This window comes from Maylandia zebra, linkage group LG10 (assembly GCF_041146795.1).
Source record: "Maylandia zebra isolate NMK-2024a linkage group LG10, Mzebra_GT3a, whole genome shotgun sequence".
NCBI lineage: Eukaryota > Metazoa > Chordata > Actinopteri > Cichliformes > Cichlidae > Maylandia > Maylandia zebra.
Genome location: NC_135176.1, coordinates 25,824,359 through 25,849,378, shown reverse-complemented (window position 1 = coordinate 25,849,378; position 25,020 = coordinate 25,824,359). Strand labels below are relative to the sequence as shown.

At 40.9% G+C, this 25,020-nt stretch overlaps 3 protein-coding genes across 3 annotated transcripts; all 3 read left to right on the top strand.

Moving 5' to 3' along the window:
* Nucleotides 1-77: 77 nt before the first annotated feature.
* LOC101485474 (G protein-activated inward rectifier potassium channel 3) lies at nt 78-5,014 on the top strand. Its single transcript, XM_004561814.4, has 3 exons — nt 78-571; nt 2,851-4,001; nt 4,478-5,014. Exons 2-3 carry the CDS (start codon nt 2,876-2,878, stop codon nt 4,672-4,674), a joined length of 1,323 nt encoding a protein of 440 aa, XP_004561871.2. The 5' UTR covers nt 78-571; nt 2,851-2,875; the 3' UTR covers nt 4,675-5,014.
* Nucleotides 5,015-6,805: 1,791 nt separating this feature from the next.
* pom121 (POM121 transmembrane nucleoporin) lies at nt 6,806-17,151 on the top strand. The gene is made up of 13 exons (XM_014409234.3): nt 6,806-7,414; nt 8,071-8,277; nt 8,433-8,582; nt 10,268-10,348; nt 10,461-10,632; nt 10,723-10,811; nt 10,892-10,971; nt 11,658-11,776; nt 11,865-11,964; nt 12,360-12,638; nt 12,730-14,205; nt 14,755-14,853; nt 15,418-17,151. Exons 1-13 carry the CDS (start codon nt 6,840-6,842, stop codon nt 15,516-15,518), a joined length of 3,528 nt encoding a protein of 1,175 aa, XP_014264720.3. The 5' UTR covers nt 6,806-6,839; the 3' UTR covers nt 15,519-17,151.
* A 1,459-nt stretch (nt 17,152-18,610) lies between these two features.
* tbl2 (transducin beta like 2) lies at nt 18,611-24,524 on the top strand. The gene is made up of 7 exons (XM_004561813.3): nt 18,611-18,825; nt 20,896-21,017; nt 21,270-21,454; nt 21,736-21,887; nt 22,303-22,429; nt 22,770-22,922; nt 23,061-24,524. The coding sequence occupies exons 1-7, from the start codon at nt 18,699-18,701 to the stop codon at nt 23,518-23,520; spliced, it is 1,326 nt and encodes a 441-aa protein (XP_004561870.1). The 5' UTR covers nt 18,611-18,698; the 3' UTR covers nt 23,521-24,524.
* The last annotated feature ends 496 nt before the right edge of the window (nt 24,525-25,020 follow it).

Below are 25,020 nucleotides of genomic sequence, written 5' to 3'. Positions count from 1 at the left end.
TGGTGATGGGTCTTGCCATCATACAACTTCATAATGCTCAGTATGCAGAGAATATAGTAGCAGCTTATTTTTGTAAGTTCCATTCGTTAATTTGATCCCTGTATTGTATTCGGTCGGGTCTGTGTTTCATTTACAGCTGCCACCACTGATAGATGACCTATAAAACAGCCTTAAATGTCCATGCTTTTGTGGAACTTTTTCCAGCATCATTTCAACAAATCGCTTTACAAAAGTTAAAACTGTATACACCCACGTTTTATTATGTTCAGGGCTGATTAAATTATCTGACTAGGGTGAGAGTATCTGGGCTGAAATGTTCCAAAAACTGTTGCAGGCTTTTGAATGCACCGTGAATCATATTAGGTTTGTGAAAGCAGACTGTAAGAATGAAAAAACATTGTCAGTGTTTGTGCTCTGAACGATTGAGGGGGAGGAGACAAACAGCTGCATAGCTCCACAGCAGCAGCTCTTCACTCTAAACTCTCTCCTCCTCCATTTGATTACCCCGATGAGCTGAAGGAAGTTACATTATACCAGCAGCAGCGTTCATCTTAAGATATGCTTTGCAGAGGTATGTGGGGTTTTCACGTTTTCAGTAAATAAATCTGAACATGTGAACTCAATCTATAAGACATTAATACTGTCTTTGCTTTCTTTATCTAAACTTACTCAGTTACTTGTCCTGTATTTTAAGCAATAGAAAACACAGATACACTGTTGTGTGGTATTTATGTAATGCTTGTTTTCACAGGAATCTAAATTAAATTAATTTTTATTCATAATGATACATTGGATTAATTTGGTTAACTGATTGATTGGATATGGAAAATGTAAAAAAAAAAAAAAAAGTGAAAATTGAGGGAAACATCAAAGATTACCTGTCAAAACCAACAACAAAAAAACAGTCTAATGTGGGTGAATTATTTTCTGCCAGTACCCTTATTGATTAAACTGCGCTACATATTCTACTTTCCAATGAATATCCTGGAAATAACTCATTAAAAATTTAAAAATACATGCATACTGTACTTGTCGACTTACTTCAGGTTTTCGTTGCCTGGAGTAGCAGTCAGTCTGAGTGCCCCAATCAGGTCAGTTTAGCATAACATGGAATATTTGGCAATGTAATTTTTTTTTACTCAAAATATTTTTTGACTAAGTATTAACGTATTGTAAATATAGTTACAAAAAACATCACAAGGACTGGTTACATTGAAAATGAAACAAAAAAGGAAGAAAAAAAGACTGAAACCCATCCACAGCAGTTCAACATGTATGGAAATGACTATTGTTTATATAAAACCTCTAAAGTTACAAAGTTGTAGAAGATAATACTAATTGAATATCAATCTGTATTTCCACCATATTTGTTTATACTCTTGCACCTTACAAAATGTCTGGACTGAGTTCATAATTAAGCTTCATATTAAATTATATTGATTGTAACTGGCTATTGTAACACAGTATTTTTTTTATCATTGTTAAACTATATAAACTACTATATTTTATAATAGTTTACTTTTTATTTATAGACTACATCTTATTTGACAATTATCACATATGGCTGATGGTTATTTTTAAAACAAAAATCTTGCTAGGTGTTTTATATTATCAATACAACACGTGAGATATGCGACACCCTCATCTACAAACAGCTACTAGTTGCTCAAAATCCTTAAGCAACTCTAAAGCATAAATGGGCTAGAAAGATTTAAGATTGTAAGTTGTTATTTGTTTTCGAATGTTTCCTTGTAGTAAAATCCTGTCTCCCTGACTCATGTTGCTTGATAGCTGTAAATGTATTACACAGATGGGCACACATGTAGTCAAGATGAATTTTGGCCACATCTGGACACTACTTTCTAGATTTAAGCCTTCAGGCAAATACAGTTGGTAATCTTTTCAAATCCTTTGTATTCTTTGGTGTAGTTCAGATTAATTTTAAGGATTAGGACAATCCCTGCATGTGCAACAAGTTGCAGCGGTGACTGATCAGCCCACTTCAGACAGATGAAACCTGCTGTTATGCTGATCTGAATCTGAGGTAACCTCGTGAATCACCTGAATATAAATAGAGGATGACCTGGCAGCATGAATAAGTAAATACATAGTTAAAGAATAAATATATGTTCTTAGTCCTTTTTTTTAGATTATATTGTTTTATGTATTTTAATAATAAAGGCCTGTAAAGCAAGGCCAGCTTTGACTCATAAACCAAATGCTCAGCCAGACTGAAAAACAGGAAGTTTAGTGCAGAGCTGCAGAGGCATATACAGGAAACCAGACAGAACTAAGTAGGAACTAAGTAACACAGAAGGAGTTGTTTTTATCGAAACTATGTGTGACGTGTAAAGGACCAAAATAATACAAACCATTTTTGGTTTCTAACGCTAGAGATCTGCAAAATGGCTTTGGGCTGTGCATGTCTCTCTCTTCCGGAAGATGATTAAATAAAATAATTATAAATAGTTTGACTGAGTCGTGTTCTCTCTATTCAGTAAAAGGATGACAAGAACCAGATTTATTATTTTGATTGTTGTTTTAAATTAATTTAAATTACTTTAGAATGGAAGTTTGGTTTCAGCCAACAACCATGTCATGTCTGAAGTCACACATATTACCTTTCTTTTTCACTATGATGCTTGGTTTGGTTTCTGAACGTCTACACGACTAGAGCCATTGGTTTACTCAGCCACTCTGTTCTGTGTACACTAACTCTCCCCGACAATAAAGCATGAACTGTGTGCAATGTTGAATCATTGTTGGCCACATCACATCATCCATATCCACATTTTTCTGCAATATTTTTGGAATATTGTGAATATTATGTAATATTTTCTGCAATTTCAGGTTGCAGATAAATTCACTTTGATCCATGATGATCACTAACTGCTCGTCACACCCACCATCCCAAGAGGGGCCTCAGTGTCCACCTGAGAGTTCCTCTCAGGTGTTCGCTCCAGCTGAGCATGAGGTTCATCAACAGGACGTCATCCAAGAAACTCCTCTAGAATCAGTAGAAGACACCTTGAAATCTCTGCACATGCATCGTAACAAACACTTTAAACGTTTGAGCTCTCAATGGCAATCAACCTTCAGGGGCAACATTGCTCTCTCTCCAACAGAGAAGCGGCACAGTGCAAAGAGCTTCAGGAGGCGCTGCAAGCTGCTGGGAGACGAGCAGCCTCTATGTGTCACTACCAACAATCAGCGCCAGCGTTACGTCACCAAGGACGGCAAGTGCAGGGTTAATCTGGGACACATTAAAGACAAGAGTCGCTTCATTTCAGATATTTTCACCACATTAGTAGATCTTAAATATCTCTGGTTCCTTCTCGTCTTCACTGCCTGTTACATCCTCACATGGATGTCCTTTGGTGCAATCTACTTCTTAGATGCTTGGCTACGTGACGACATTGCACACGCCCACGACTCCCAGTGGCAGGCATGCTTTGAAAATGTGGACAGCTACCTCGCAGCCCTGCTGCTATCTCTGGAGACCCAGAGGACTATTGGGTACGGCACCAGGAGGGTAACAGCTAATTGTCCTGAGGGTGTGGTGCTCCTGATGGTCCAGTCCATCACCGGCTCCATTATCGATGCCGTGATGGTGGGCTGTATGTTCGTTAAAATCTCCCGACCACAGCAGAGGGCCCAGACACTGATCTTCAGCAAACACTGCGTCATCTGCGAGCGTGACGAGAAGCTTTGCTTGCTCTTCCGCATAGGTGACCTTCGAGAGAGCCACATGGTGGACGCCAAGATCCGAGCCAAGCTGATCAAATCCAGGCAGACCAAGGAGGGAGAGTTCATCCCACTGGAGCAGACAGAGATCAATCTGGGCTATGACACTGGAGGAGACAGGCTTCTCCTGGTAGAGCCCCAAACCATTGCCCATATCATCAATGACAGTAGTCCCTTCTGGGAGGTGGGGGCCAAGCGCTTGAAGAGGGAGACACTGGAGATTATCGTTATCCTGGAAGGCATTGTGGAGGCATCAGGTTTGTAGAAATGTGGTGCTTGTGCTGTTTAATATGGATACAGCTACGTTTACAACTTTGCTTGTTTGTCATTTTTGAAAAGAGCTAAGTATGTGTGTTATTATTAAACTGGGATTTTATTGCTTGTTGTGATGTTTACTGGTTGTTTTGTGATGTTACAGTAACACGTACAGTAGCATAGATCTTCATAAAGCTGCTTTGTGGTAGTTTTTTTGCCATTGTTTGAGTGGTTGGCAAACTGAAACCAACTAAGAAAAAGGTTACTGTTACTGTTCACCATCTAAAATATTAATAAATTTGTGTTTATAAAAAAAACTTTATTCTTATGGCTCAGTGCTGGCTAAAGTGCATAAATGCAGAGAAAAAGATGTGCTTTCATGTAAACTTGCACACAATAAAGTTATGTCCTGATAAAATCTGTTGGATCTTTTTCCAATAAAGTGACCGGTTCCTAACCCGCTGATGCTTTTCTGCAGGTATGACATGCCAGGCAAGGACATCCTACACACAGGATGAGATTCTGTGGGGTCACCGATTTGCTTCGTGCATTTCCCTGGAAAAAGGAGCATTCCTCGTGGACTGCAGTGCGTTTGACAAAACCTTTGAAGTCGAAATGTCTCCACTCAGTGCAAGAAACAGAAGCCATGCAAAGGATGAGGAATCTATATTTTAGAAACTGAAAACAGGTCTTATTTGTGGAAACTAGGAATCTGCAGTTGTAGTAATTTTATCTACTTTCTTGATGTGGAAAGTTAATTATTTTGCTATGTAAGTAGGTGAACCGAGTAATTTTCAATGATCTATTAAATTTTAAAGACAAACATGGCTTTCATACCTCTTTTTGTACACCAGCTGTGACATTCTCTGAAGTAATGACAATCATATTAATGAATATAAATCTCAGGGAGGCCATAATTTCTGTTGTTTTCCTTGTTGTATGTTTTGACATAACATGGTGTCTGATTTATTTCAAATCAAGTAAAATAAAATTTATCCTCTTTTTTTGTTCTTCATCTTTTAGTTGTTCCTTTTAGGGGGCACCATAGTGGATCCTCCATCTCACCCTATCCATAGCATCCTTTTCTGTCACACCAATCCCTATGCATGCATTTTCTCTGTGCGCTTCCTCATTTTCAGCATCCTTTGTCCAATATATCTACTATCCCTTCTTCTGCATTTGTCCAAATCATCTCAGACTTGCCTCTAACTTTGTCTCCAAACTGCTCAGCCCCCCTGATATTCTCATTTCTAATCCTGTCATTCTGCTCACTCCCAATGAAAATGTTTAACATCTTCAGCTGTCTCACTTCCAGTTCAGCCTCCTATCTTTTTCTCAGTGACACCAGCTCCAAGCCATATATCATAGCAGGTCTCACTACCATCTTGTAAATCTTACCCTTTACTCCTGCTGCTATCCTTCTGTCACAAATCACCCCTAACACCGGCCTCCACCTATTCTACCTTGCATGCACTCTTTTTTTCACCTTTCTTGTCCCCTCTCCATTGGTTTGGATGGCTGACCCCGGGTACCTGACCTCATCCAGGCATTCTCTGTTAAACAGTCTGGTCAAAAAGTCCATTGCTCGCTCTACTAGACATCTCCATACCTCTACAGGTTGTCATCTGGACCATCCGGCTTTCCACTTTCATCCTATTCATAGATGCCCTCAGTTCCTCTTTACTAATGATTCACCAACATTGCTTCATATGTCCTGCTCTCACTGTCACTTGTCTGTGGTCTTGTCTAGATGAATAGAAGAGTAGCATGGCAAATCTAAATTTAAAGGTCCACCGTTGTTTGGTGATTTTTGAACTGTGCGCTGTTGGACTCAGGCCGGATTATTTGCCCAGGGATTTTACCCATGTAATCTTGGTGGCTGTTTATGTTCCTCCCTCTGCTAACCCCACTGCTGCATTTGACATTAGCACTCTGTCATAGCCCAGTTACAGACTCAGCACCTCGGTGAGGGCAGATCCCATGAGTTGGATTTGTTTTCAACAGATTTGACACTGCAGTAAATGCCCCCCCCCCCCCCCCCCCCACTGACCTACCTGTAGTTAGCCTGCAATCCACTGCCAAGCCACTCACTCTCTTTCTCTCTACACATTGCACCATAAAATCTTGAGAAAATCCTGACACCCCTCCCACACCTATCGTTTTCGATCGTGACCAGGTTCAAAGAGAACAGAGAAGACTCCACTCAGGCAAGTCTGCTCGACCAGACAGGGTGAGTCCCCTTGTCCTCAAGGCCTGTGCCCCCAGCTTTGAGGAGTCTTTCATTAACTGTTCATGGTGAATCTGAGCCCGCAGAGTGGAAGACGTCACAGCGGCCCCCGGGATTACAGACCTGTGGCGCTGACTTTCCACGTCAGACCCTGGAAAGACTCCTCTCTGACCATTCCCAAACTATTATCAGGATCCCCTTCACAAACTGCATGCTATGTTTACTCCAGTTAACTTTGTCTTTATGTTTTATGGACAACAGATGGAAATTAGCCCTTGGCTATAATCTGGTATGTTTACATTCATGTAATTTTTTTTACATTTATGTTCATTAACATGCACTGTCCTAAATAAATTAAATTAATATTAAAATTGAATTGATGATCTGAAACATTTAAGTGTGACCAATATGCAAAAAATAAAAATAATAATCATACATATATTTTACACAAGAGTTTACATTACATTTGTCCAAGGTTCAGCAAAAGGAAGATTAATTTAATGAGCAGTAACACTGGCGGCGTTTTACAGCCCCACCTCGGTAGATGGCGCTAATGCGCGTGAATACAAATATAAATCCAAGAAGTAATGTCGGAAGAACAGCATGATGGGATATGAGAGTCCTCCGGCGGCGCGTTGCCGCCATGTCTCCTAGAGAAAAACATTTATTGCTTCTCTCTGCTCTAGGCCTAGTTATTCTCGCTTTTTATTATATTCCCACTTTTCTTTATGTGACCTTAATTCTTGCAGTTTGTTGTATTGTCTGTTATTATCATAGCGGAGAACCGCTTCCCGCCAGGTTAGGCCCGAATCCTCGGGGTGGGCTAAACGTTCCGGCCGTACTGCGGCGCTGGCTGTGGGGCTGGGAGGCGACCGGCGTCTCGGTACCCGCACGGGGGAGAGCGAAGAGCAGCGGCAACAACAGAGCCGAGCTCCGGGAATCAGAGGGACACTTAAGTCAAAGACTCGCTGAAAGCGGAGTTTATCGAAAGGAATCCTTATCAAGCGAGTCTTTTCTTTTTAGCCCCCGGGATTTTCTCATGGGGAGTTACATCGGGAAACCGGAGAGCCCAACCGCCGACTCGGGGAGGCGGAGAGCTGTGAGAAATCCCCGAGAGCAGCTCCGGGAAAAGCTGGCCAGACCCAACCACGCCGTCTATACTCCAAACAGAAGGCTTTCATTTGCTGGGTATGTTCAGGCTAAAATCAAATCAATCACATCTCGGTTTTACCGGCGTAATACAGCCCGGTCTTTTTGAATGGAGGCGGTTAAGTTGTTGGAATTCAAAAGGTTAAAGGTGCAGCTTGGCGGTTTTTAATGACTAACCTTCGAGTCGTCAGAGCGATCTCTGTAGCTCCACACAGCTATCCAAATGTGCTACACGTTACTGCAACCCTATGCGTATATATCTGTACAGGTTATGTCATGTGCAAGAGTTTCTCATTACAGTAATTTACTACTAATATAGTACCGGCATTTCCAATCTGTGAACAGTTATGACAGAAAACTTGAATTGTTGGCCATATAAATTACTTTAGTACTGAAAAGCATATTTAGCAGGTTTGCTGTATTGGCAATGTAGTAATGTATTTAGAAAGCATTAGACTTTTACCTGACAATCGGATTTATTTCCGCTATCGCCCCAACCATTATAGAGACTGACGAATGGTATTTAACATGAAATATCAGAGACAGGAACAAAAGTTCACGTTTTCTGTAATATTAGTGAGTATTATATGTTTGGGTTTTCCCAGAAAAATCTATTATGGCCATTTGTGGGATTACGAAAAGCAGACTTTCAGACCCTTCATTTTGCCTTGGCCTCTAATTGTTCTGTCCTGCAGGGAGACACCGGGAGCAGCGAGCAGGTTCACCATCACACCCCAGCGCCACTACCCCCTGCAGCAGCCGGGTGTCTCGTCAGTGGGAATCCTTCCTCCCGTCAAATGGGACGGTTTCAGAAAGAAAAACATCCTCAGCCCTCGCAATTCCCCGGCTGCCCTCAGCCCTGTCACAGTGAAGATCGCCAGGCCTGACCACAGCTCCCCCAGGTCTCTGTGCGATCTATGCATTACAGTGTTTCAGTCTAGATCATCAGCTTGAGTCAGATCTCTTTAAACTCTAACATAACCTGTTTTAAGAGATTAATGTCAAAACCCTTTTGATAAAACTTTTGTAATGGCTGTTTACCTTTCTTTTGTTTCAGCATGGACCATTTGAGTTATGCCGTTCTCCCCAGAGCGCCTGCCGATCCGTGCTCCAGAGAGAGTGTCCTCAAGGTGCTGAAGGAAAGCCGCAAGAGAGAAGTGGACGACGAGGACAGGAGCTTTACAACTGAGCAGAAAAGCAAAAGAAGGTACGAGGCAGCACATGAATGCTGACAAGCTTTATATTTTTGCCTTTTTATGTAGCTTGGTGACACTTTTTTTTTTTTGTCTGATAGCTGTAAGGTTATTATAGTAAACTAAAAGTAGGTATAAAAACATTTCAACTGAAATAAATTAAAAAAATAGACTGGAAAAAAAAGGACTTCCTATACTCGCACAGCAAACCTAAGACAAAAAGTATCATGTGTTTTGTTTAAACCTTCTTGGTCTGTAGGTAATGCATAGTGTGGTTATTAGCAAGGCTACAGAAAAACAGCCTGTTGATGCTTTTAGTTGTCTCGGTCTCTTAGCTTTACGGACAGCTGCAAACAGAATGGATGAATAGCTTTTTCCTATTAACACCATTTCCCAGTCCATTTGTGGTGCACTTGGAAAGCTCACTCTTCTAATGTAATGTTCCAACAAAATATACACTCCCACATGGGGCCTTGCATTCTTATGAATGCATATAACATCTGCATTATAATGCTGTATTCATTTCTTCCCTTTTTCCCCCAGTAATTTGAATAGATACAGATCACACGTACAAATGTGGCCTTAAAGTCTTCTATAAATACATTACCGAAGCTCAAATGCAGTTTTGAGTTACTGGATGCCAAGAAAATTGGAAATATCACTAACACTTAACACAGCACATTTTACATAGGTTTTCTCTAGGGCTGGGCTATATCATACCGTTCACGGTAATACCGGTGTAATTTTGGGCAACGATAGGAAAATGAAATATCACAATAGAATATGGGTAAAACACGCGTGCGTAGTGCCTTTGTTTACATACGCACATGGCGACGAGGCAGAATGAGAAGAGCGAAAGTGGATCGTTGAATGAAACGGATGAACCAGAATTGGTTTGTAAAAATGCTGCAACCTTAGTGGTGTGGAACTGGTTTAGCTTTCGTCCGTCAGATACACAACAAAGCACTATTTTTGGTAGAGCATGTTAGCGGGCCGTCGTCATCACCGTGTTGTTTGGAAAATACGGCACACTTAAAATCAATCCTTTGATTTTTCTGAAAATCGACAGTGCCCCTTATAATCCCGTGTGCCTTGTGTATGAATTCTGGTTGTGTTTACTGACCTCGAAACGATTTTATGTCGTACACGGCGCTCGAAAATCTGTCAAATGTTTTAGTACGACTAGGCTACGAACCCGCACCGCTTGATTGATTGTCGGAGCATTACGGCTATGTTAGGCAGGCGCCTCGCGGAGTGATACGTACTGTGCTTCAACATAATATTACCGTATTGTGTGTGTATAACCTCTTTTTAAGTTTTGTGGATATTATACATGGTTATGCTGATGATATGTTGGCCAGTTTCCACTGGAAATGCCTTTTGATTAAACTGTCAGCAAGGAATTTGCACTGTTACATTTTTATATAACTTTAATGCACATAAAAAACAGCTGCTTGTTTAAGTGAAAATACATTGATGGGTTTTTTGCAATAATAAAGTTGTGGAATTGTAAAGTATTTTGTCTAGTGTCAATTAGATCATCAGTTATATCGTCATCGCAAATTTTCAAATGTATATCGTGATAAATATTTTTGGTCATATCGCCCTGCTCTAGTTTTCTCTATTGTTATATTTCAAAATAATAAATGGTTGTTGGTTTTTTCCATTTTATTTTTTAATTAATTTTTTACTTCCTAAGACGTAATGACAGCGGTGGAAGTGCACACTCTGCTTTTGAACCCCTTTTGCCCAATGGCACGCCGTCACAGCTGGTTCCTAAGTAAGTTAAACTTTTCATACAGTTAGATCATGTCTTATGAAAGCCTGTGGTGCAGGGTGAAGTATAGTGTGGTGCTACCTGTGCATTAAGAGAAATACTTTCCTTTTCCCAGGCCAGGAAGTCTGAAAAGAGGGATGACCTCACTGACTGAGGAGTCCATTATGAAGAGGTCTCGGACATCCTCAATCAGCTCTGGCAGTGGAGCTCATGCTCCAAGAGGAACCCCGGGCACCAGGAGAAATGCCATCCAGAGTTCCTACAGCTCTTCATTGGGTCTCAACCAGGTAACTCTTCTCTGCTGCATTAAAGGACGCACAGGATTCTAGAGGAAACAGTGGAGCTATGACACTCTAAATCTTGTTTTCCCTTCACAGTGGAAGAAGCCGTCAGCACCCAGCTCCCCTCTGTCCAGCCCTGGATCATCTCGCTGTCAGACTCCAGAGGGCATCTCAAAAAGACCCAGGTGTGTCTCTGTTAGGCTTCTGATCAGTTGTTGACATTTAATCCAGTATTGCGGATTGTAACCTTAAGTTTCATTTCCAGAGAGGACGACACGCAGTCTCCCAGCTCAGCATCCTCTGCAAAGTCAGATCACACGTCTATGGACAACACACTCGTCTCTTGTGAGTGTCATACCTTGAGTAGCTGTGTTGTGTAGGGATTCATCTGTCCTAGAAATGCAGCTCTGTGCAGCAGATTATTTAGATTTATGCAACACTGACTGAAAAGTTCTACTACTAATTAAAAATCCATAGAGCTAATTTGCTGGGAAGTGATCATAGGTAATGCTAGTTAGACTTTATTTACACAAAGTCATTCCTTATCCCAGAAATTCATTCACTTGTACCCTAAAGACCCATTTTCCAGCATGGGGTTTATCTTAGTGGCCCTCTACTGTTAAGTTAACTCTTAAGACTGTTGAAGAATATTATCAGAGTTTTCAAATGGGACTCAAACTCATGCGTTTGAACATTATCATTGCAATTGTGCTTAATTCAGATTGCTTCTTTACTTTTAGAGAAATTGATTAGCCAGTTTGACCCCTCATTACTCGGTTTAAGAAAATGGTTTCCAGAAACATCCCAAGAAAGGCTGTTGGGGTTTTTTTTGTTTTTGTTTTTTTTCTTCTTGTGGCAAATGTTCATTCATTCAGTGGGTCTGAATGAACGAACAACAAGTTGGGATTTGTGCAGTGTTCAATCCGTGTGCCCCAAAAATTTAACATGAATGCAGTTGACTTAAAAGAAAAAAACCTTCAGAGACATTAAATTGCTTTCTATTTATTGTGCCTTGTATGATGATGTTCCAGTCAAACTGGCTCCATTGCCCAAGGTCCAACTCAATACTTCGTCAGACTCTGGTGGTAGTGGGAAAAGAAAAAGGAAGATTCAACTGGTGTCCAGCAACCGGGATGATCACATTTCTCTGGTAAGGATTACTGCAGTCTCATTAGAAACCTCTGTTCTCATGCTTAGCCATTACAGTGCTTTTAGTCTCTCCTTGTGCTTCCTTGCAGCCCCCACCTCCTGAACTGGGTTATACAGTTACTGTTAAAGATCTAGATGAGGAGAAAAAGGCTGGTATAAGTAAGATACAGAAGGTCCTGGAGACACCTGGTAAGTTGCATTCAGTTCAATCTGTTAACCCTTCATTCACATGTAAAGATTTAAACACCAGAAAAAATATTTATAGAACAGAAAAGAATAAACCTTTATTATCCCACGGATGAGAAATTTTGTTGTTACACAGCTCTTATAGTAAGGGGAATATAAAATATAAAACAAAGACACAAAGTGGTCGTTTATACATAAGCAACTGAAGTCCGTATATACAGGTAACAATGTACAGAAATGTGTATAGAAAAATCGCATGGAGATATGTATAAAATGTACATAAAATATATCTATATTACTATAGAGCCATTGTGAAAGAAGTCAATCTACATAAATGTGTTTCAACCAAAATGGAGGAAAAAGCCCTAGCATGTCTGTGACCCTCTTCTTTCTTTTAGCTCCAGAGCCTGAGAAGACTGTCTCCCCCTCAGCCACCACTTCCACCCTGCCTGCCCACTCTGCTGGCTCTACTGCTACTGCTACAACTTCCACCACAACCTTGAGCAGCCTTCTGGCAGCTCCCTTGCCCACATCTAGCTCTGCCACCCCAGTCATTAACCTGGATCCCAATCCAGTGAGCAGTGCCGGTACAGTGCCTGCAGCCCCCAACCCACTGCTGGAGGCTTTGAAGAAAGCTAGTGCTCCTTCTCCCACATCCGCTACCAGTGCAAGTTCAGGTACAACTGCTCTTCACTTGATTTAATTTTGACTACCTTTAATTTCTTTGTTCTGTACACTCATGTTTTTTTCCTCCCAATGTGCCCTTAGTGTCTGTATCAACCACACCCGCACAACCCAGTGTTTCAATCCTAAAGGCATCAACAACAGTGGCTTCCCCACAAATCCCTGCAGTCTCCCAGTCCTCCTCTGCGTCTGTGCAGCAGTCCTCCGCCTTTGCTCAGGTCCTGCTGGGTCAGGTCTCCCAGGCTGCCAGCAGCACCCCACCTATGGCAAGCCTATTTGGGGTGGCTAGTCAGGTCAGCGCCTCCTCTGCTTCCTCAACATCTAACTCAACTGCTGTTACTGCAGCCCCAGCCAGCAGCTCTGCATCAGTCAGTAACACCAACCCACTAATGGCTTCAGGCTTTAAGCCCATCTTTGCTGTAACCGCCACCGCCACTTCAGCTACATCAGCTTCAGAAAGCAAACCACCTGTCCAGAATTTCAAACCCATCTTTGGAGATGCCACTGCGGCTACTGGCTTTGGACAGCCTCCATCCCTTGCAAGTGCAAAGGCAGCCTCTACAATTTCAAGCACAAGCAGTACAGCCTCAGTATTTGGTGGATCAACAAGCAGCAACACAGCTGGCCCATCTCTGTTTTCTGGCTCAACCACCACAGCTGGCACATCCACAGGCTCCCTTCCCACTTCACAGCCTGCTCCACAGCCAGCTATGAAATCCCTCTTTGGAAACTGGAACACAACATCTACAACAAGTACCACCAACTCAGCTTTGAATCAGGCTCAGAATGCTGTCGGCACAATTCAGTTTGGAACTGCTACCACTACTACAGCAGCAGCCACGGCCCCAACTCCAGGACCTGCTACTGCTTCAACCACAACCTCCAGCCAGGGTACCTTTGCATTTGGTGCCACACAGCCAGATGCTCAGGCTGCCAGCCAGAAAGTATTTACATTTGGCCAGACAGCACCCAATCAGAACACAACCACTGCTTCATTTGGAGGCTTTGCCATGGGCAACACAGTTTCCACTGCTGCTCCTGCTACCACACAGTCAACCTGCAACTTTGGAAAGTCATCTTTTGAAGCCCCAGCAGCTCAGACAACCTTTGGCTCCACAGCAGCAGCGCCAAAGCCATTCACTTTTGGAGGCAGCGGAGCGTCATCCACACCTGCTTCTAACCCTGCCCCAGCTCCTTTCAACTTTGGGGCAACTCCTACCACCACAGCAGCCACTTTTGGTACCCCAGCTAAACCAGCATTTGGAGCCAGCACTGCTGGTTTTGCTTTCGGTGGCACTGCCGCTCCCTCAGCTGCACCCTCAGCTCCACCAAGTTTCGGTGCAGCAACCCAGGCTCAGAGCTCCTCCACACCCACCTTCGGATTTGGCAGTGCAGCTCCTCAGCCGGCTCCCTCTGGACCAGCTCAGCCAGCATCCGGTGGATTTAACTTTGGCTCTGGAATGCCGTGCCCTCAGTTTGGAACACCAGTTTCCAATAATCCTGCACCACAGATGGGAAGCTTCAACTTTGGGGCTGCTGCTACAGACAAACCAGCTTTTGGTAAGGAATTAAGACTGTTGTTGTTTTGCTTGTTTATGTCTTAAGCCCACCTGTAGAGCGGTTCAAGCAATGAATGTAATGTTGGCTAGCTATTTCTTTTGGCTGTTCCCTTGCTTGAAAGGGTTTTTATCACACCAGACATTTGATTTGGCACAGATTTTACTCCGGGTGACCTTTTTGTGTCTCCTCCTGGTCTCAAGTCAGGGATCTTTCTCGTGTTAGGCAAAGATGTTAACCACTACACTAATTTTGTCTGTTGCGAATATCTTAAAATAATTTTAGTTTTGATTACCAGTAAATGATAGTAAATTAATTGAAATGATTGGTATGTGAAACATAACCAGTAGTTGAATTAACGGGTCTCAGTAGTGGGGAGGGTGGGCTGCATTTTTGTTTGTTTACATCGCTGTATGGTTGCACTTATGTGTGAGTGCTGGTTTCCTACTGTGCCACACACTGACAGAAAGATTTCTGTGGTTAGGTTACTATGTTGGTCTATCAGAGTTTTAGGTGTTGGGTGTTTGAAGTTGCATGCTGTTTTCCCTGCAGGAACGTCAACACCATCTTTTGGCCAGAGTGCTGCTGGAGGTCCAATTCCCTTTGGAAGTCCTGGAACTCCACTCCAAGGCTTCAATGCTGTTCAGTTTGGTGAGGCATCAATTTTCTTTTTCTTTTTTTTTTTTTTTTTTCTTTTTTTTTAGAGGTGATGCCCAGCTGGGGCTTTAGTAGGGATGTGTGGCTAGATGTTTAAACGATGGTTGCTCTCAAGGAGCTGTAACCCAGTGATTTAAACAAATTAGTCTTCTGATTTTATTTAGTGAGAGTGCAGCACCATCACAAAGTTTTATTGATAAATTTGTTAAATTACTCTATACCTCTTCTGTTGGTAATAGGATGCTACACTGTAGCATTATGCATTGCAATGTAGTGGGATTTAGCCTGTTTATCTACTGCTGTGAGGCTGAAGTGGAAACACATGGGTTCTGTTATTAAAGGTGGGCTTGAGGCAAGCTTATGGGAATTTTTATTGGAGCCAAATACTTAAAAGCATGTTGCCTCACTATAAGAATTCCTTGTCAGACCTGATATTGATCCTAATTTAGATGAAATTAAGAGGCAGTTTTGAAGTTTGAAAATTTGATGCCACTGTTAAGAACTGGATACTTTGTAGCAGAAATTGTTACATATCCATATATTTTTTATTTTGTTTAGGATCTCCAGCAACTCCTTCCTTCTCAATCGGAGCTGGATCGAAAACATCCGGAGCACGGCAGAGGCTGCAGGCGAGGCGACAACACAACAGGAAGAAGTAGCCTGCCACGTCGTTCCAACAACGCATTCGGAAGGACTCCAGCTGTTGCTGCTATGGCTAACCTGGCTAACATTGCTCTGTTCTAAGCCCAACATCCCACCCCATCAGGCTACCACCATGCCCTCTGCTTCCTCCGTCTCCTCCTCCAGTGGGTTGTGCTGGCCCGAAGTTTGCAGACGAGTTAGATAGAGCACATTAGCCTACTGAGTCCATGACCCAGTGAGGGAATGCAGCAGTAAGGAGAGAGAAACCACAATGATGTACTATACTTGAAAGAGAAAAAACTATTTGATAGATGCTGAACATAAGCATATCCAAAGTTCTTTTTCCTTTTACCATACACGGACACTCCCATTGGTTCGTCTTAAGGAGAAAGTTGAGTCGAGCTAAAGGTGGAGCTGCGGCTCAGACATTTATTTTTTTACGTGAAACGCTCGCTGGTTTGTATGTTACCTGGATATTTGAATACATTCTCTGACTGAGTCTGAATGGGATGAAATGCACAGTCAATTCAGATAAGGTACACAACACTGCAGTGTAAATGTAAAGTTTGCATTTAAATTATTTTTTTAATTGGCTCTCTGACCCTGTAAATGAATAATGTGTTTCTGCACTTAAAAGGGTGACTTAGTAAATGTCTTAACGTAGTTTGTGCAGACCCTTGTGTTCTTGTTTCGTACTCTTTGTCATTGCAAGCATTCCCAGAGTCCTCCTGTGGATGGCCTTTTTTGATAGTGATTGCCAACTGATTGAATTAGCAGGTCAGTATGTGAGTAGGATGAGTACTCGACTAGCGCTGACAAACCAAAGCCAACTCTTCAGCTTGTTCCCTGTGAAAAGAATCTTGAGACGAGAGTGTGCTTGTGTGTGTGTTTGTTGTGCCAGACTACCTCTCTTTGCGCCCAGGCACTGAATCCTTGTTAATTCACTGAAACGTAACAAATCTGCTAGAATCAGTTACATTTTACCTTCAGCCTACCTGCTGTTAATGCACATGTAACTGTGATAAATGGTGAGTTTTTAAATATCTGCACAGCAACACATCCCCACTTCAGAAATGTCACTGCTACCTTATGTCAGATTTACTAAAATTACAGTCTGTTCTATTGGATCTCTCACAGCGATACAGGGATTTTTTTTTTTGTTTCGTTTTTGTTTTTATTATTATTTTTGTTTTTGAGCATGCAGCAAACATGGACAGTAAAGCAGTTGATGTCAGCTGTTTTATTCAAATGATCTCTGTTCTCAGTAATAATCACCTCTTATTGTGAAAAGTGAGCCGTTACCAGTTGGGTTTTGTGTTTGTTTTTTTTGGGGGGGGGTGTCTGTCTTTGTTTCTTCTTTTTTTTTTTTAAATTTTTTTTATTTGGATGGTCAAATTTGAATAAATAAAAATGTGAGTTGTGGATGTTCCACATTAAACCTTTAAAGATCGCCAAATTTTCTTCCCAAGATGTGGAGGCTATACTTCATACTGTGTATTAGCAGTATGCTGTTTTTGTAGTGGATATACAAGTATTGCTTAGTAATGTTGCAGGAAGTTAAAGAGGACCTGTTATGATTGTTCTTATTTTCTGTCATGTATATACTGTTACAATAGTGGATCCTCATATTAAACTTGGCCAGAGTTTTGAGTAATTTGTTCACTTTATGAACAAGTAAACCCTGTCAGGCGTCAAACTTCTCCAAACGCACAGTTTCTGATAGTTTTTTTTTTTTTTCTTCTACTACTTCTGGTTGTATGATGTTTATGAGAGGAGTAATCCTTAACACCTCTCTTTGTGAGGGGCATCCAATCAGAAGAGCCCCTTAAAGAGGGGTTTGCTACACATGGTGGATGAACAGCAGAGCAAGAAGGGAAAGTGATTCTTTATGGAGTCTGGATTTTTTTTTTTCTCCAAGCTTCTGTGGGTTTCTCTTCTGAATTCGGGTTTCTCCCCTGCCAAAAACATGAAACACATTGGAAAAATGCTTTGTTAATGACATGCTGCTTACAGAACAAGAATGTCAAGAATTGATATCCAACATACTCTGAGAGATCTAAGTAGTGTTTTACTGGGCACTGTGTCTACGAGTTAGTCCCAATAAATTTAAGTGATTTAATTTCAAGAAAGCTGGAGTTGAAATCAGATTCAATATAACGTTAGACTAGATATAAGTCCAAACTTCTTTTTCTTCTCAGAAAATAATCACACTGCGTTTTAAAGCATATTTGGAAGTATTACCACTTGCCACGGAACAGTAAATGGCTACTTTCCTGAAGAATACATGCTTTTACTTTAAATATTTCAGGTATACTTGATGCAAATATCTAAATCACATTTATTTAGGCTTGTAGACATGGTCAAAATGAAGTTCAACTCAGCATGGGGATGGGTAATTTAAGAAACTTTGAAAGGTGAAAATGGCTGACAACTTTGAACTGATCCAAAAACTCATTTAATTACTTGTTACAAACACAGGAATGCAGAGGAGCATCTCTGAATGCACAGCATGTTAAACCTTGAAGTAGGTGAGCTAAAGCAGCAGACACCCCACAATCAGTGCCACTCCTGTCAGCTCAGAAAAGGACACAGAGGATACTCTTCACGCGGGATCGCAGAAAACGGACAGTAAAAAACTGGAAAAAAATTTGCCTGGTCTGGTGAGTCTTGATTTTTACAGAAATACTCAGATGGTAGGATATAAATTTTGGTGTAAACATCGTGGAAGCATGGCTCCAACCTTTTTCCTGAAAAGTTTTCAAACATTCCACACACGCCAGTCCGCTAGGTGGCATTAGAGACGATTTGATACCCGGATTGTGCTGCATTCATGACTACACGCAGAACAGGAAATGTGAAAATTGTGGCAGTTACGATAGGTAACGCCATTAAAACTAAGAAAAAAACGAAAACGAATAATCTAAGAGATTAAGTTGTCTTTTAACGTCATGTTAAAATCATGCAAGCCAAACTGAATGGAAACGGAATGTTTATACATTTAAAATAAACTGTATATACATTTAAAATAAACGGAAATGTTTGGGGACGGGGGATTCTCGTATTTACTATTTGCAGTCGTAAACTGAACGCAGCCTTAGATGAAGCGTGCTATTAGGACGCATGCGCGGTGCCCCAGTCGTGCGGGGTTAGTTTAGGAGACGTTAGCGTTGCAAAATACGTGGCAGAAGGGTGTCAACATGGAGATAGCTGCTCTGGCCGCGTTAACTTTGTTACTGGGTGCACTGGTTATTCTGGTTGCGTTAGCGGTGGGCAGACGGAAAGAAGAAATAAGAGAGGAAACGGAGCAGGCAGCGGAGTTTGCCGGTAAGAGCCACTCAGGCTAACGTAACTCTAGCTAGCTGGAGAAGGGGGAGACTGTGGAGAAGGCGGCAAGTCAGTCATACTGCATTCATTCATTCATTCATTCATTCACTCACTCACTTACTCAGTAATCGATTCATTCAACAAAAGAGCTCCGTGCCAACGATATTAACACGAACTCAGAGCTAGAAGTACAAGCTACGGTAACTTTTGAGTGGCTGTCACTGTCACATTAACAGACCAATGGGTGCACTGCTTTCTGTCGAGTCACTGCCTGTTTTTTTAACGCTTCATTGATGACAAAGGTTCAAATCGGTATCTGTAGCACGTAACATTAGTTAATGACAACACTCCTGTACATGTAAATGGTAAATGGCTTGTATTTGTATAGCGCTTTACTTAGTCCCTAAGGACCCCAAAGCGCTTTACAGCGTAAAGTAGAATAGCTCACTGTATAAAGATAGTACTTAAAAGTTATAAAACAGAGGAAGGTTAGCACATTCATCTGATGTTGAGTCTGTTTAACTATGTTTGAAGAAGAATTTACATTAAATTAAATTTTGGACTAATAAAGACGTAGTTAGACTATTATTTTTTCTCCAGGTAATAGGATTTATAATTGAATAATAATACAGTAATAATCCTGGGCATAATTTTTATAACCTTGGAGTTAATCACTTTAATAGTAACTTATTATAGTTTTGTGTTGTCTAAATAGGTTTTGTTTGTGTTTCATTTTGAATTTTGTTTTTCTTTTGAGGATAGTTTGAGTTATTTTGGATGTTTTAGTTTAGATTTTTATCCATCACATCCATCCATTTTCTTCCACTTATCCCAGACAGGTTGCCACTCTGTTGCTGGGTTAATTTAGAGACCGACAACTGCCCATACTCACATTTACACCTATGGCCAATTAAGAGTCACCAGTTAACCTAATGTGTATGTCTTTATACTAAAGGAGGAAGTTAAGTAATTCGTTTTTAAAAAAAAAATTATTTTGGTTACTTTTTCATTTTCTTAGTTTTCAATCGTATAGCTTATTTCCAAAATTTTCTTGGCTTTTAATTTAATTTTAGTTCACTATAATAATCATGCTGAGAGTGTTTTTCCACATTCTGTTAACATTGCATGCAGTGAATAGAAAACCTCCCAGAGCTAATTCCCTGATTTCCAGAGTTTGTTTTTTTTTTTTTTTTTTTTGGGGGGGGGTCATGATACCAAGGATTGGAAAATTACACATCAATTATCTTTTAGCTGTTTGTTAATGCTTCATAACACCCAGATCATGTTCAGAAATAGCATAACCAATGGTTTATTCTAAAATGAAATGTGTGGAAATAAAACTTTTTTTTATGTTCTTAGCCTTTTCCTTATGACTGGGCTTTGACATACATGCTAATGTGCAGGCTTGTTGAAGAAGATCCATAAACAAGAGCTTTCCATCAATGATTTTTCCCCAGAGATAACGGATTCATAGCAGCTCACAAGAGTACATTGTTATTGTTAGACTGCTTATTAAAGTTAGATACACTTATATTGTTAGTAAAATTACAGAAGACCAACCACACAAACCACACAACTTAATTAAATAATGATAATAGAAAAACTTATAATAAAAAGTAAAGAAATAAAATGGAAACCTAAAAAACAAAATGAGTACGTGTATTTTGTTTATATTTATGTTAGAAATTGTGCAAAATTACAAATTCTATATGATATGTTATTATCTATATAATGCTAAACATATAGCATTATAAATGGACTGGTTCTGTTTTGTAAGTGCTTTGTACTACAAGAGTTATTAACACAAGCACTTTTTTCCTGTGCCTAACTACTTACTACCTAATATTTATGCTCTATGAGCCCATTGGAGAGCAACTTGGGGTTCACTATCTTCCCCAAGGATACTTTGGCATGCAGACTGAGGCAGCCAGTGATCAAAGCAGCAAAGCTCCAATTAGTAGAACTGCTTATTCTCCTGATATACAGCCATCTGAGTAATAGTTTGTATATATCCTTTTAAAATAGTCTTAGTGGGCATCAATGGTCATGTTTTTCCTGTGTGTCTTCCAGCTGAAGCCAGTGCTGTGAAGGGTTCCCAATCCAAGAAGCAGAAGCAGGAGAAGCAGCGTGGCCGCAAGGATAAACCTACACAACACACTTTCAGCCATCCGCTGCTGGCAGCCTCTCTGAAGGTAAACTGAAACAATCATCAAACACACACATTGTAAAAGCCTCAGAGGACAAGGAAGAGTTTTCATAAGAGACCGGAGTTTGGTTTGTTTTAAGTCACTGTAGGTTATGCGAGTTAAAAGCCTTGCTTTTGTTTTGGTCTAGATGCCGCTCAGCTCAGTGAGCTGTTCTGAAATAATTTAACAAGGTTTCACTTGCACCCTCTCCATAGCCATTTTTCAGCATGTGTGTACTTGTTTCCATGTGCCTTTTAGGGCCACAGTGGAAATGTGACGTGCCTCGATTTTAGCAGTAACGGGAAGTACCTGGCGTCCTGTGCTGACGACCGCACTGTTCGGATCTGGAGCACCAAGGACTTCCTGGACCGCGAGCACAAGTGTCTGAGAGCCAATGTGGAGCTGGATCACGCTACGCTGGTCCGGTTTAGCCCTGACTCCAGGTCTTTAACTACACTTACTGACATAAAGCATTTCTTCTCTTTCCTAAGGAAAGTGAATTGTACACAAGAGCTAGTGTAAGTTTAACATAAACCAGGTCAAAGAGGTTTAGAAAAGACTTGTGAAGTAACTTGTTTGATGATCTGAAACATGTAAGCATGTAAAATATGAAGAAAAGTAATCAGTAAGTGGACCAATACCTTTTCAAAGTATTATACACAACCAGAGTTATGGTGAGGTAATCTTCAGAAAATCTTCACTGATTTTCTCCTTTTCTCTACAGGGCGTTTATCACCTGGTTGGCCAACGGAGACTGCATACGAATCTTCAAAATGACAAAGAAGGATGACGGCTCCATGAGCTTCAAAGCTGCTCCCGAGGACTTCCCACAGAAGCACAAGGCCACCATCCTCAACATTGGCATCGCAGAGACAGGTACAGAATGCCGAAATAACTTAAAAGTTTTTACTTATAGTATCGGCTAGTAACGCAGTTAACACAGCAGGGTTTGTTTTTATCACCAGCTGGGTTTTTGAAAGTGTGTGAAACCATTTGTGGTTTAGTATTTAACAATCAGTAAATTCATTTCAATGTTTCTTTTATTCATCTGCTCCATCTCTCTGATTATTTGTCCAGTCTTTGGGTTAGTCAGCCTCTTGACAGCCTAACTGTTTTAAGAAAAAAATCGACCCACCAACAAGCAACAAAAGTTGACTCTAGTTTCACATGAGAAGAAAGCTGTCAAAAAAGGGAATATCTGTTAAAACCTTATTTATTGATTTATTGATTTATTGATTTTTCAGTATTTGTCACCAGTTTATGGGGCTGATATTGTGTTTCTCACCCACAGGCAAGTTTATCATGAGTGCCTCCACCGACACCTGTATCAACATCTGGGACCTGAAAGGAGAAGTGCTGGCCTCTATCAACACGAACCAGATAACCAATTCTTATGCTGCCATCTCCCCGTGTGGCAGGTCAGTCCCACTCCTTATTTACTGCACAGCTTACACTTGAAAGCTTAGAAATGATATACATCTACTCTGTAAGTTTATTGTTTTACTGTTTCATGACATTAAAACAGAAAAAGTGTCTATAAGCGATGTTTTACAGTAAGAGCTGTAGGTTCTTCTGCTTTAAACTGTTGTTGAGAAAAGTAAAGGTCTGAAAAGTAATTTTCCCACATGTAAGATGATTTCTTCATATTGTTTTTACTTTTAAATTCCATTCAGTAAAATAAAAATCGAAATAAAAATAAGTGTTTGAATTGCGTGTCACTCTTTGGGAGCTCTGATCCTGCTTCATCTATTCGCTCAGGTTTGTCGCGTCCTGCGGCTTCACTCCTGATGTGAAGGTGTGGGAGGTTTGCTTCGGCAAAGGAGGAGACTTCAGAGAGGTGGTGCGAGCCTTTGACCTGAAGGGCCACTCTGCTGGAGTCCACGCATTTGCCTTTTCCAACGACTCTCGCAGGTAATACGCTGCAATATTTGAGATGGAAAATAAATGGTTGTTTATAAGCTGAGACAACATAAAATGGCATATAAACGTTAAGGTGAGAGTAAAGAAGCCTGCTGTGTTAAGCAGTAATACTTTCTTTTCATTTTTCAGGATGGTGAGCGTCTCCAAAGACGGCACGTGGAAGCTATGGAACACGGACGTGGAGTACAAAAAGCAGCAGGATCCCTACCTCCTGAAAACCGTTCCCTGCAGCTCGTCTGAAGGCAGCCGGGTGGCCTTGTCTCCAGACGGCCGGGTGGTGGCCGTCAGCGATGGCTGCAACGTGGCCATGTACGATGCTGCCAGCGGAAAGCTGGAGGAGGAGATGCACGGCGTCCACAGCATGGAGATCACGGACCTTAGGTTTGACATTAACGGACGCTTCTTGGTGTGCAGTGGCGACAAGGCTATCCGAGTGTTTCACAATGCTCCGGGCTACCGGGCTGCCATCAAAGACATGCAGGACATGCTGAGGAAGGCTCAGAACGAGGCCATGAAGCAGAGACTGCAGCAGCAGATCAAAGAGGCTCAGAGTGCCCTGGACGCTGTGCTCGCTGCCCCCTCCAACTAAACAGAAATAACAGGAAATCACACTCTGAATGTGACAGTGTCAGACTCTGCTAATCATTTGTTTGCATAGTCACCTCTGCCTCTTAATGATCTGGACTGTGAAGATGAGATTTGCATGCAGTTTAATAAAAGGTATCTTTTTATGGAAGTGCTTCGTTTGATTTGAGACATTTGGACTTCTGAGTGTGATGTGCTGTGATTGTGTTTGATTTGTCATAGTTTGTGAAATTGGTCTCATAGTTCTTCAGAGTCACTATGTGGAAAAAGGAACAGATTAACAGTCCCTTTAACATCTAATGGCCACTGTCGGTTTGGGTGCTTCATTTCCAAGTCCAGGTGTTGTCTGTGCTGACTCACTGTGAAACTTTGAACACAAACTAATGTTAATGTCCACCTTTGCTTTTCCTACTGTGGTAGGTCAAAATTTCTGCTGTGAAAAAAGTTAAAAGTGTAATATTTTCCCAGAGGGTGGCGCTGCAGTAAAATTCATTTTCTGCTTATTACAGCCAAAGTAAATCTTTGGAAATCTCCTCTTTGAAATCCTTAAAGCTTTATCTAATGGCATTGCTATTGAGAGTTAAAAATTCGGCCTCAGTTGACACCTGTGCACTCTCACATGGGTGTACAATTCAGTGCAAATACCATAAGACGATTTGACTTCAGAGCAGAACGTAAATTGTGAGGTGCCTTTTAAGTACAACTAACTGAAAGAAGTGTGAGCAAGATGTCCGGCATCTTGAAAACAGGTGAAACCACCTCTTCGGATCTGTCAGAGTGATAAAAATAACCTTCAAAGTCACTGAAACTGGGGAAGAAAAACTAGCTTATTCCTCAGTCCATCCTAGCAGCCCACTGAAGGTGTATTTGATCCTCACAAACAGAGTTGTAGCGGGGAAGTCTGGAGCGTCCTATAATCCCCAGAAAGTTAAAGCATATCAAAATAATCCTCAGGATTTGCAGAATTTGTAACTTGTTTTGAATAAAGGCATATATTTGATTACAGTGTGCTTGTGTATGAGGATTTGGGTATAAAATAAGGCCTTAAGTATCTTAATTCAATTGTGCAGTCTGGATTAATTTTTGTAGCTTTAATAGAAGACATTCTGAATCTCTGTGCCCTTTTTGGTATTTTTTTAAGACTGTCAGAATGAATATTTTGTAAAACAACACCAAAAAAATAAATAATATTCCCTTAAACAACATTAATCAGTTATTTTCCAGTCTTTCAGACCAAGACATGGGCCTGTTATATTAATCAGAAAAACGGGGTGATCCAGTGTAATGCGTGGCTTGAGTAGTTTATATAAAAAATTATAAGTCATTTATAGGGTGGAGAACAGATTCAGAATACTTTATTGATCCCAGAGGGAAATTGTTTTGTTACTCACACTGAAAATATAAATATGAAAGATTGAAAATATAAAGTGAATTTTTTATATTCAAACAAAGGCACACAAAGTGCAATGTTAAATTAAAATAAAATGTTCCAATTCTAGTGAAA

Coding starts and splice junctions, on each gene's coding strand:
- LOC101485474 (XM_004561814.4), top strand. CDS start 2,876: ATGATGATCACTAACTGCTCGTCACACCCACCATCCCAAGAGGGGCCT. Junction 4,002..4,477: donor AGGCATTGTGGAGGCATCAG/GTTTGTAGAAAT, acceptor GCTTTTCTGCAG/GTATGACATGCCAGGCAAGG.
- pom121 (XM_014409234.3), top strand. CDS start 6,840: ATGAGAGTCCTCCGGCGGCGCGTTGCCGCCATGTCTCCTAGAGAAAAA. Junction 8,583..10,267: donor GAGCAGAAAAGCAAAAGAAG/GTACGAGGCAGC, acceptor TTACTTCCTAAG/ACGTAATGACAGCGGTGGAA. Junction 10,972..11,657: donor GGACAACACACTCGTCTCTT/GTGAGTGTCATA, acceptor ATGATGTTCCAG/TCAAACTGGCTCCATTGCCC.
- tbl2 (XM_004561813.3), top strand. CDS start 18,699: ATGGAGATAGCTGCTCTGGCCGCGTTAACTTTGTTACTGGGTGCACTG. Junction 21,888..22,302: donor CATTGGCATCGCAGAGACAG/GTACAGAATGCC, acceptor TCTCACCCACAG/GCAAGTTTATCATGAGTGCC. Junction 22,923..23,060: donor TTTTCCAACGACTCTCGCAG/GTAATACGCTGC, acceptor TTCATTTTTCAG/GATGGTGAGCGTCTCCAAAG.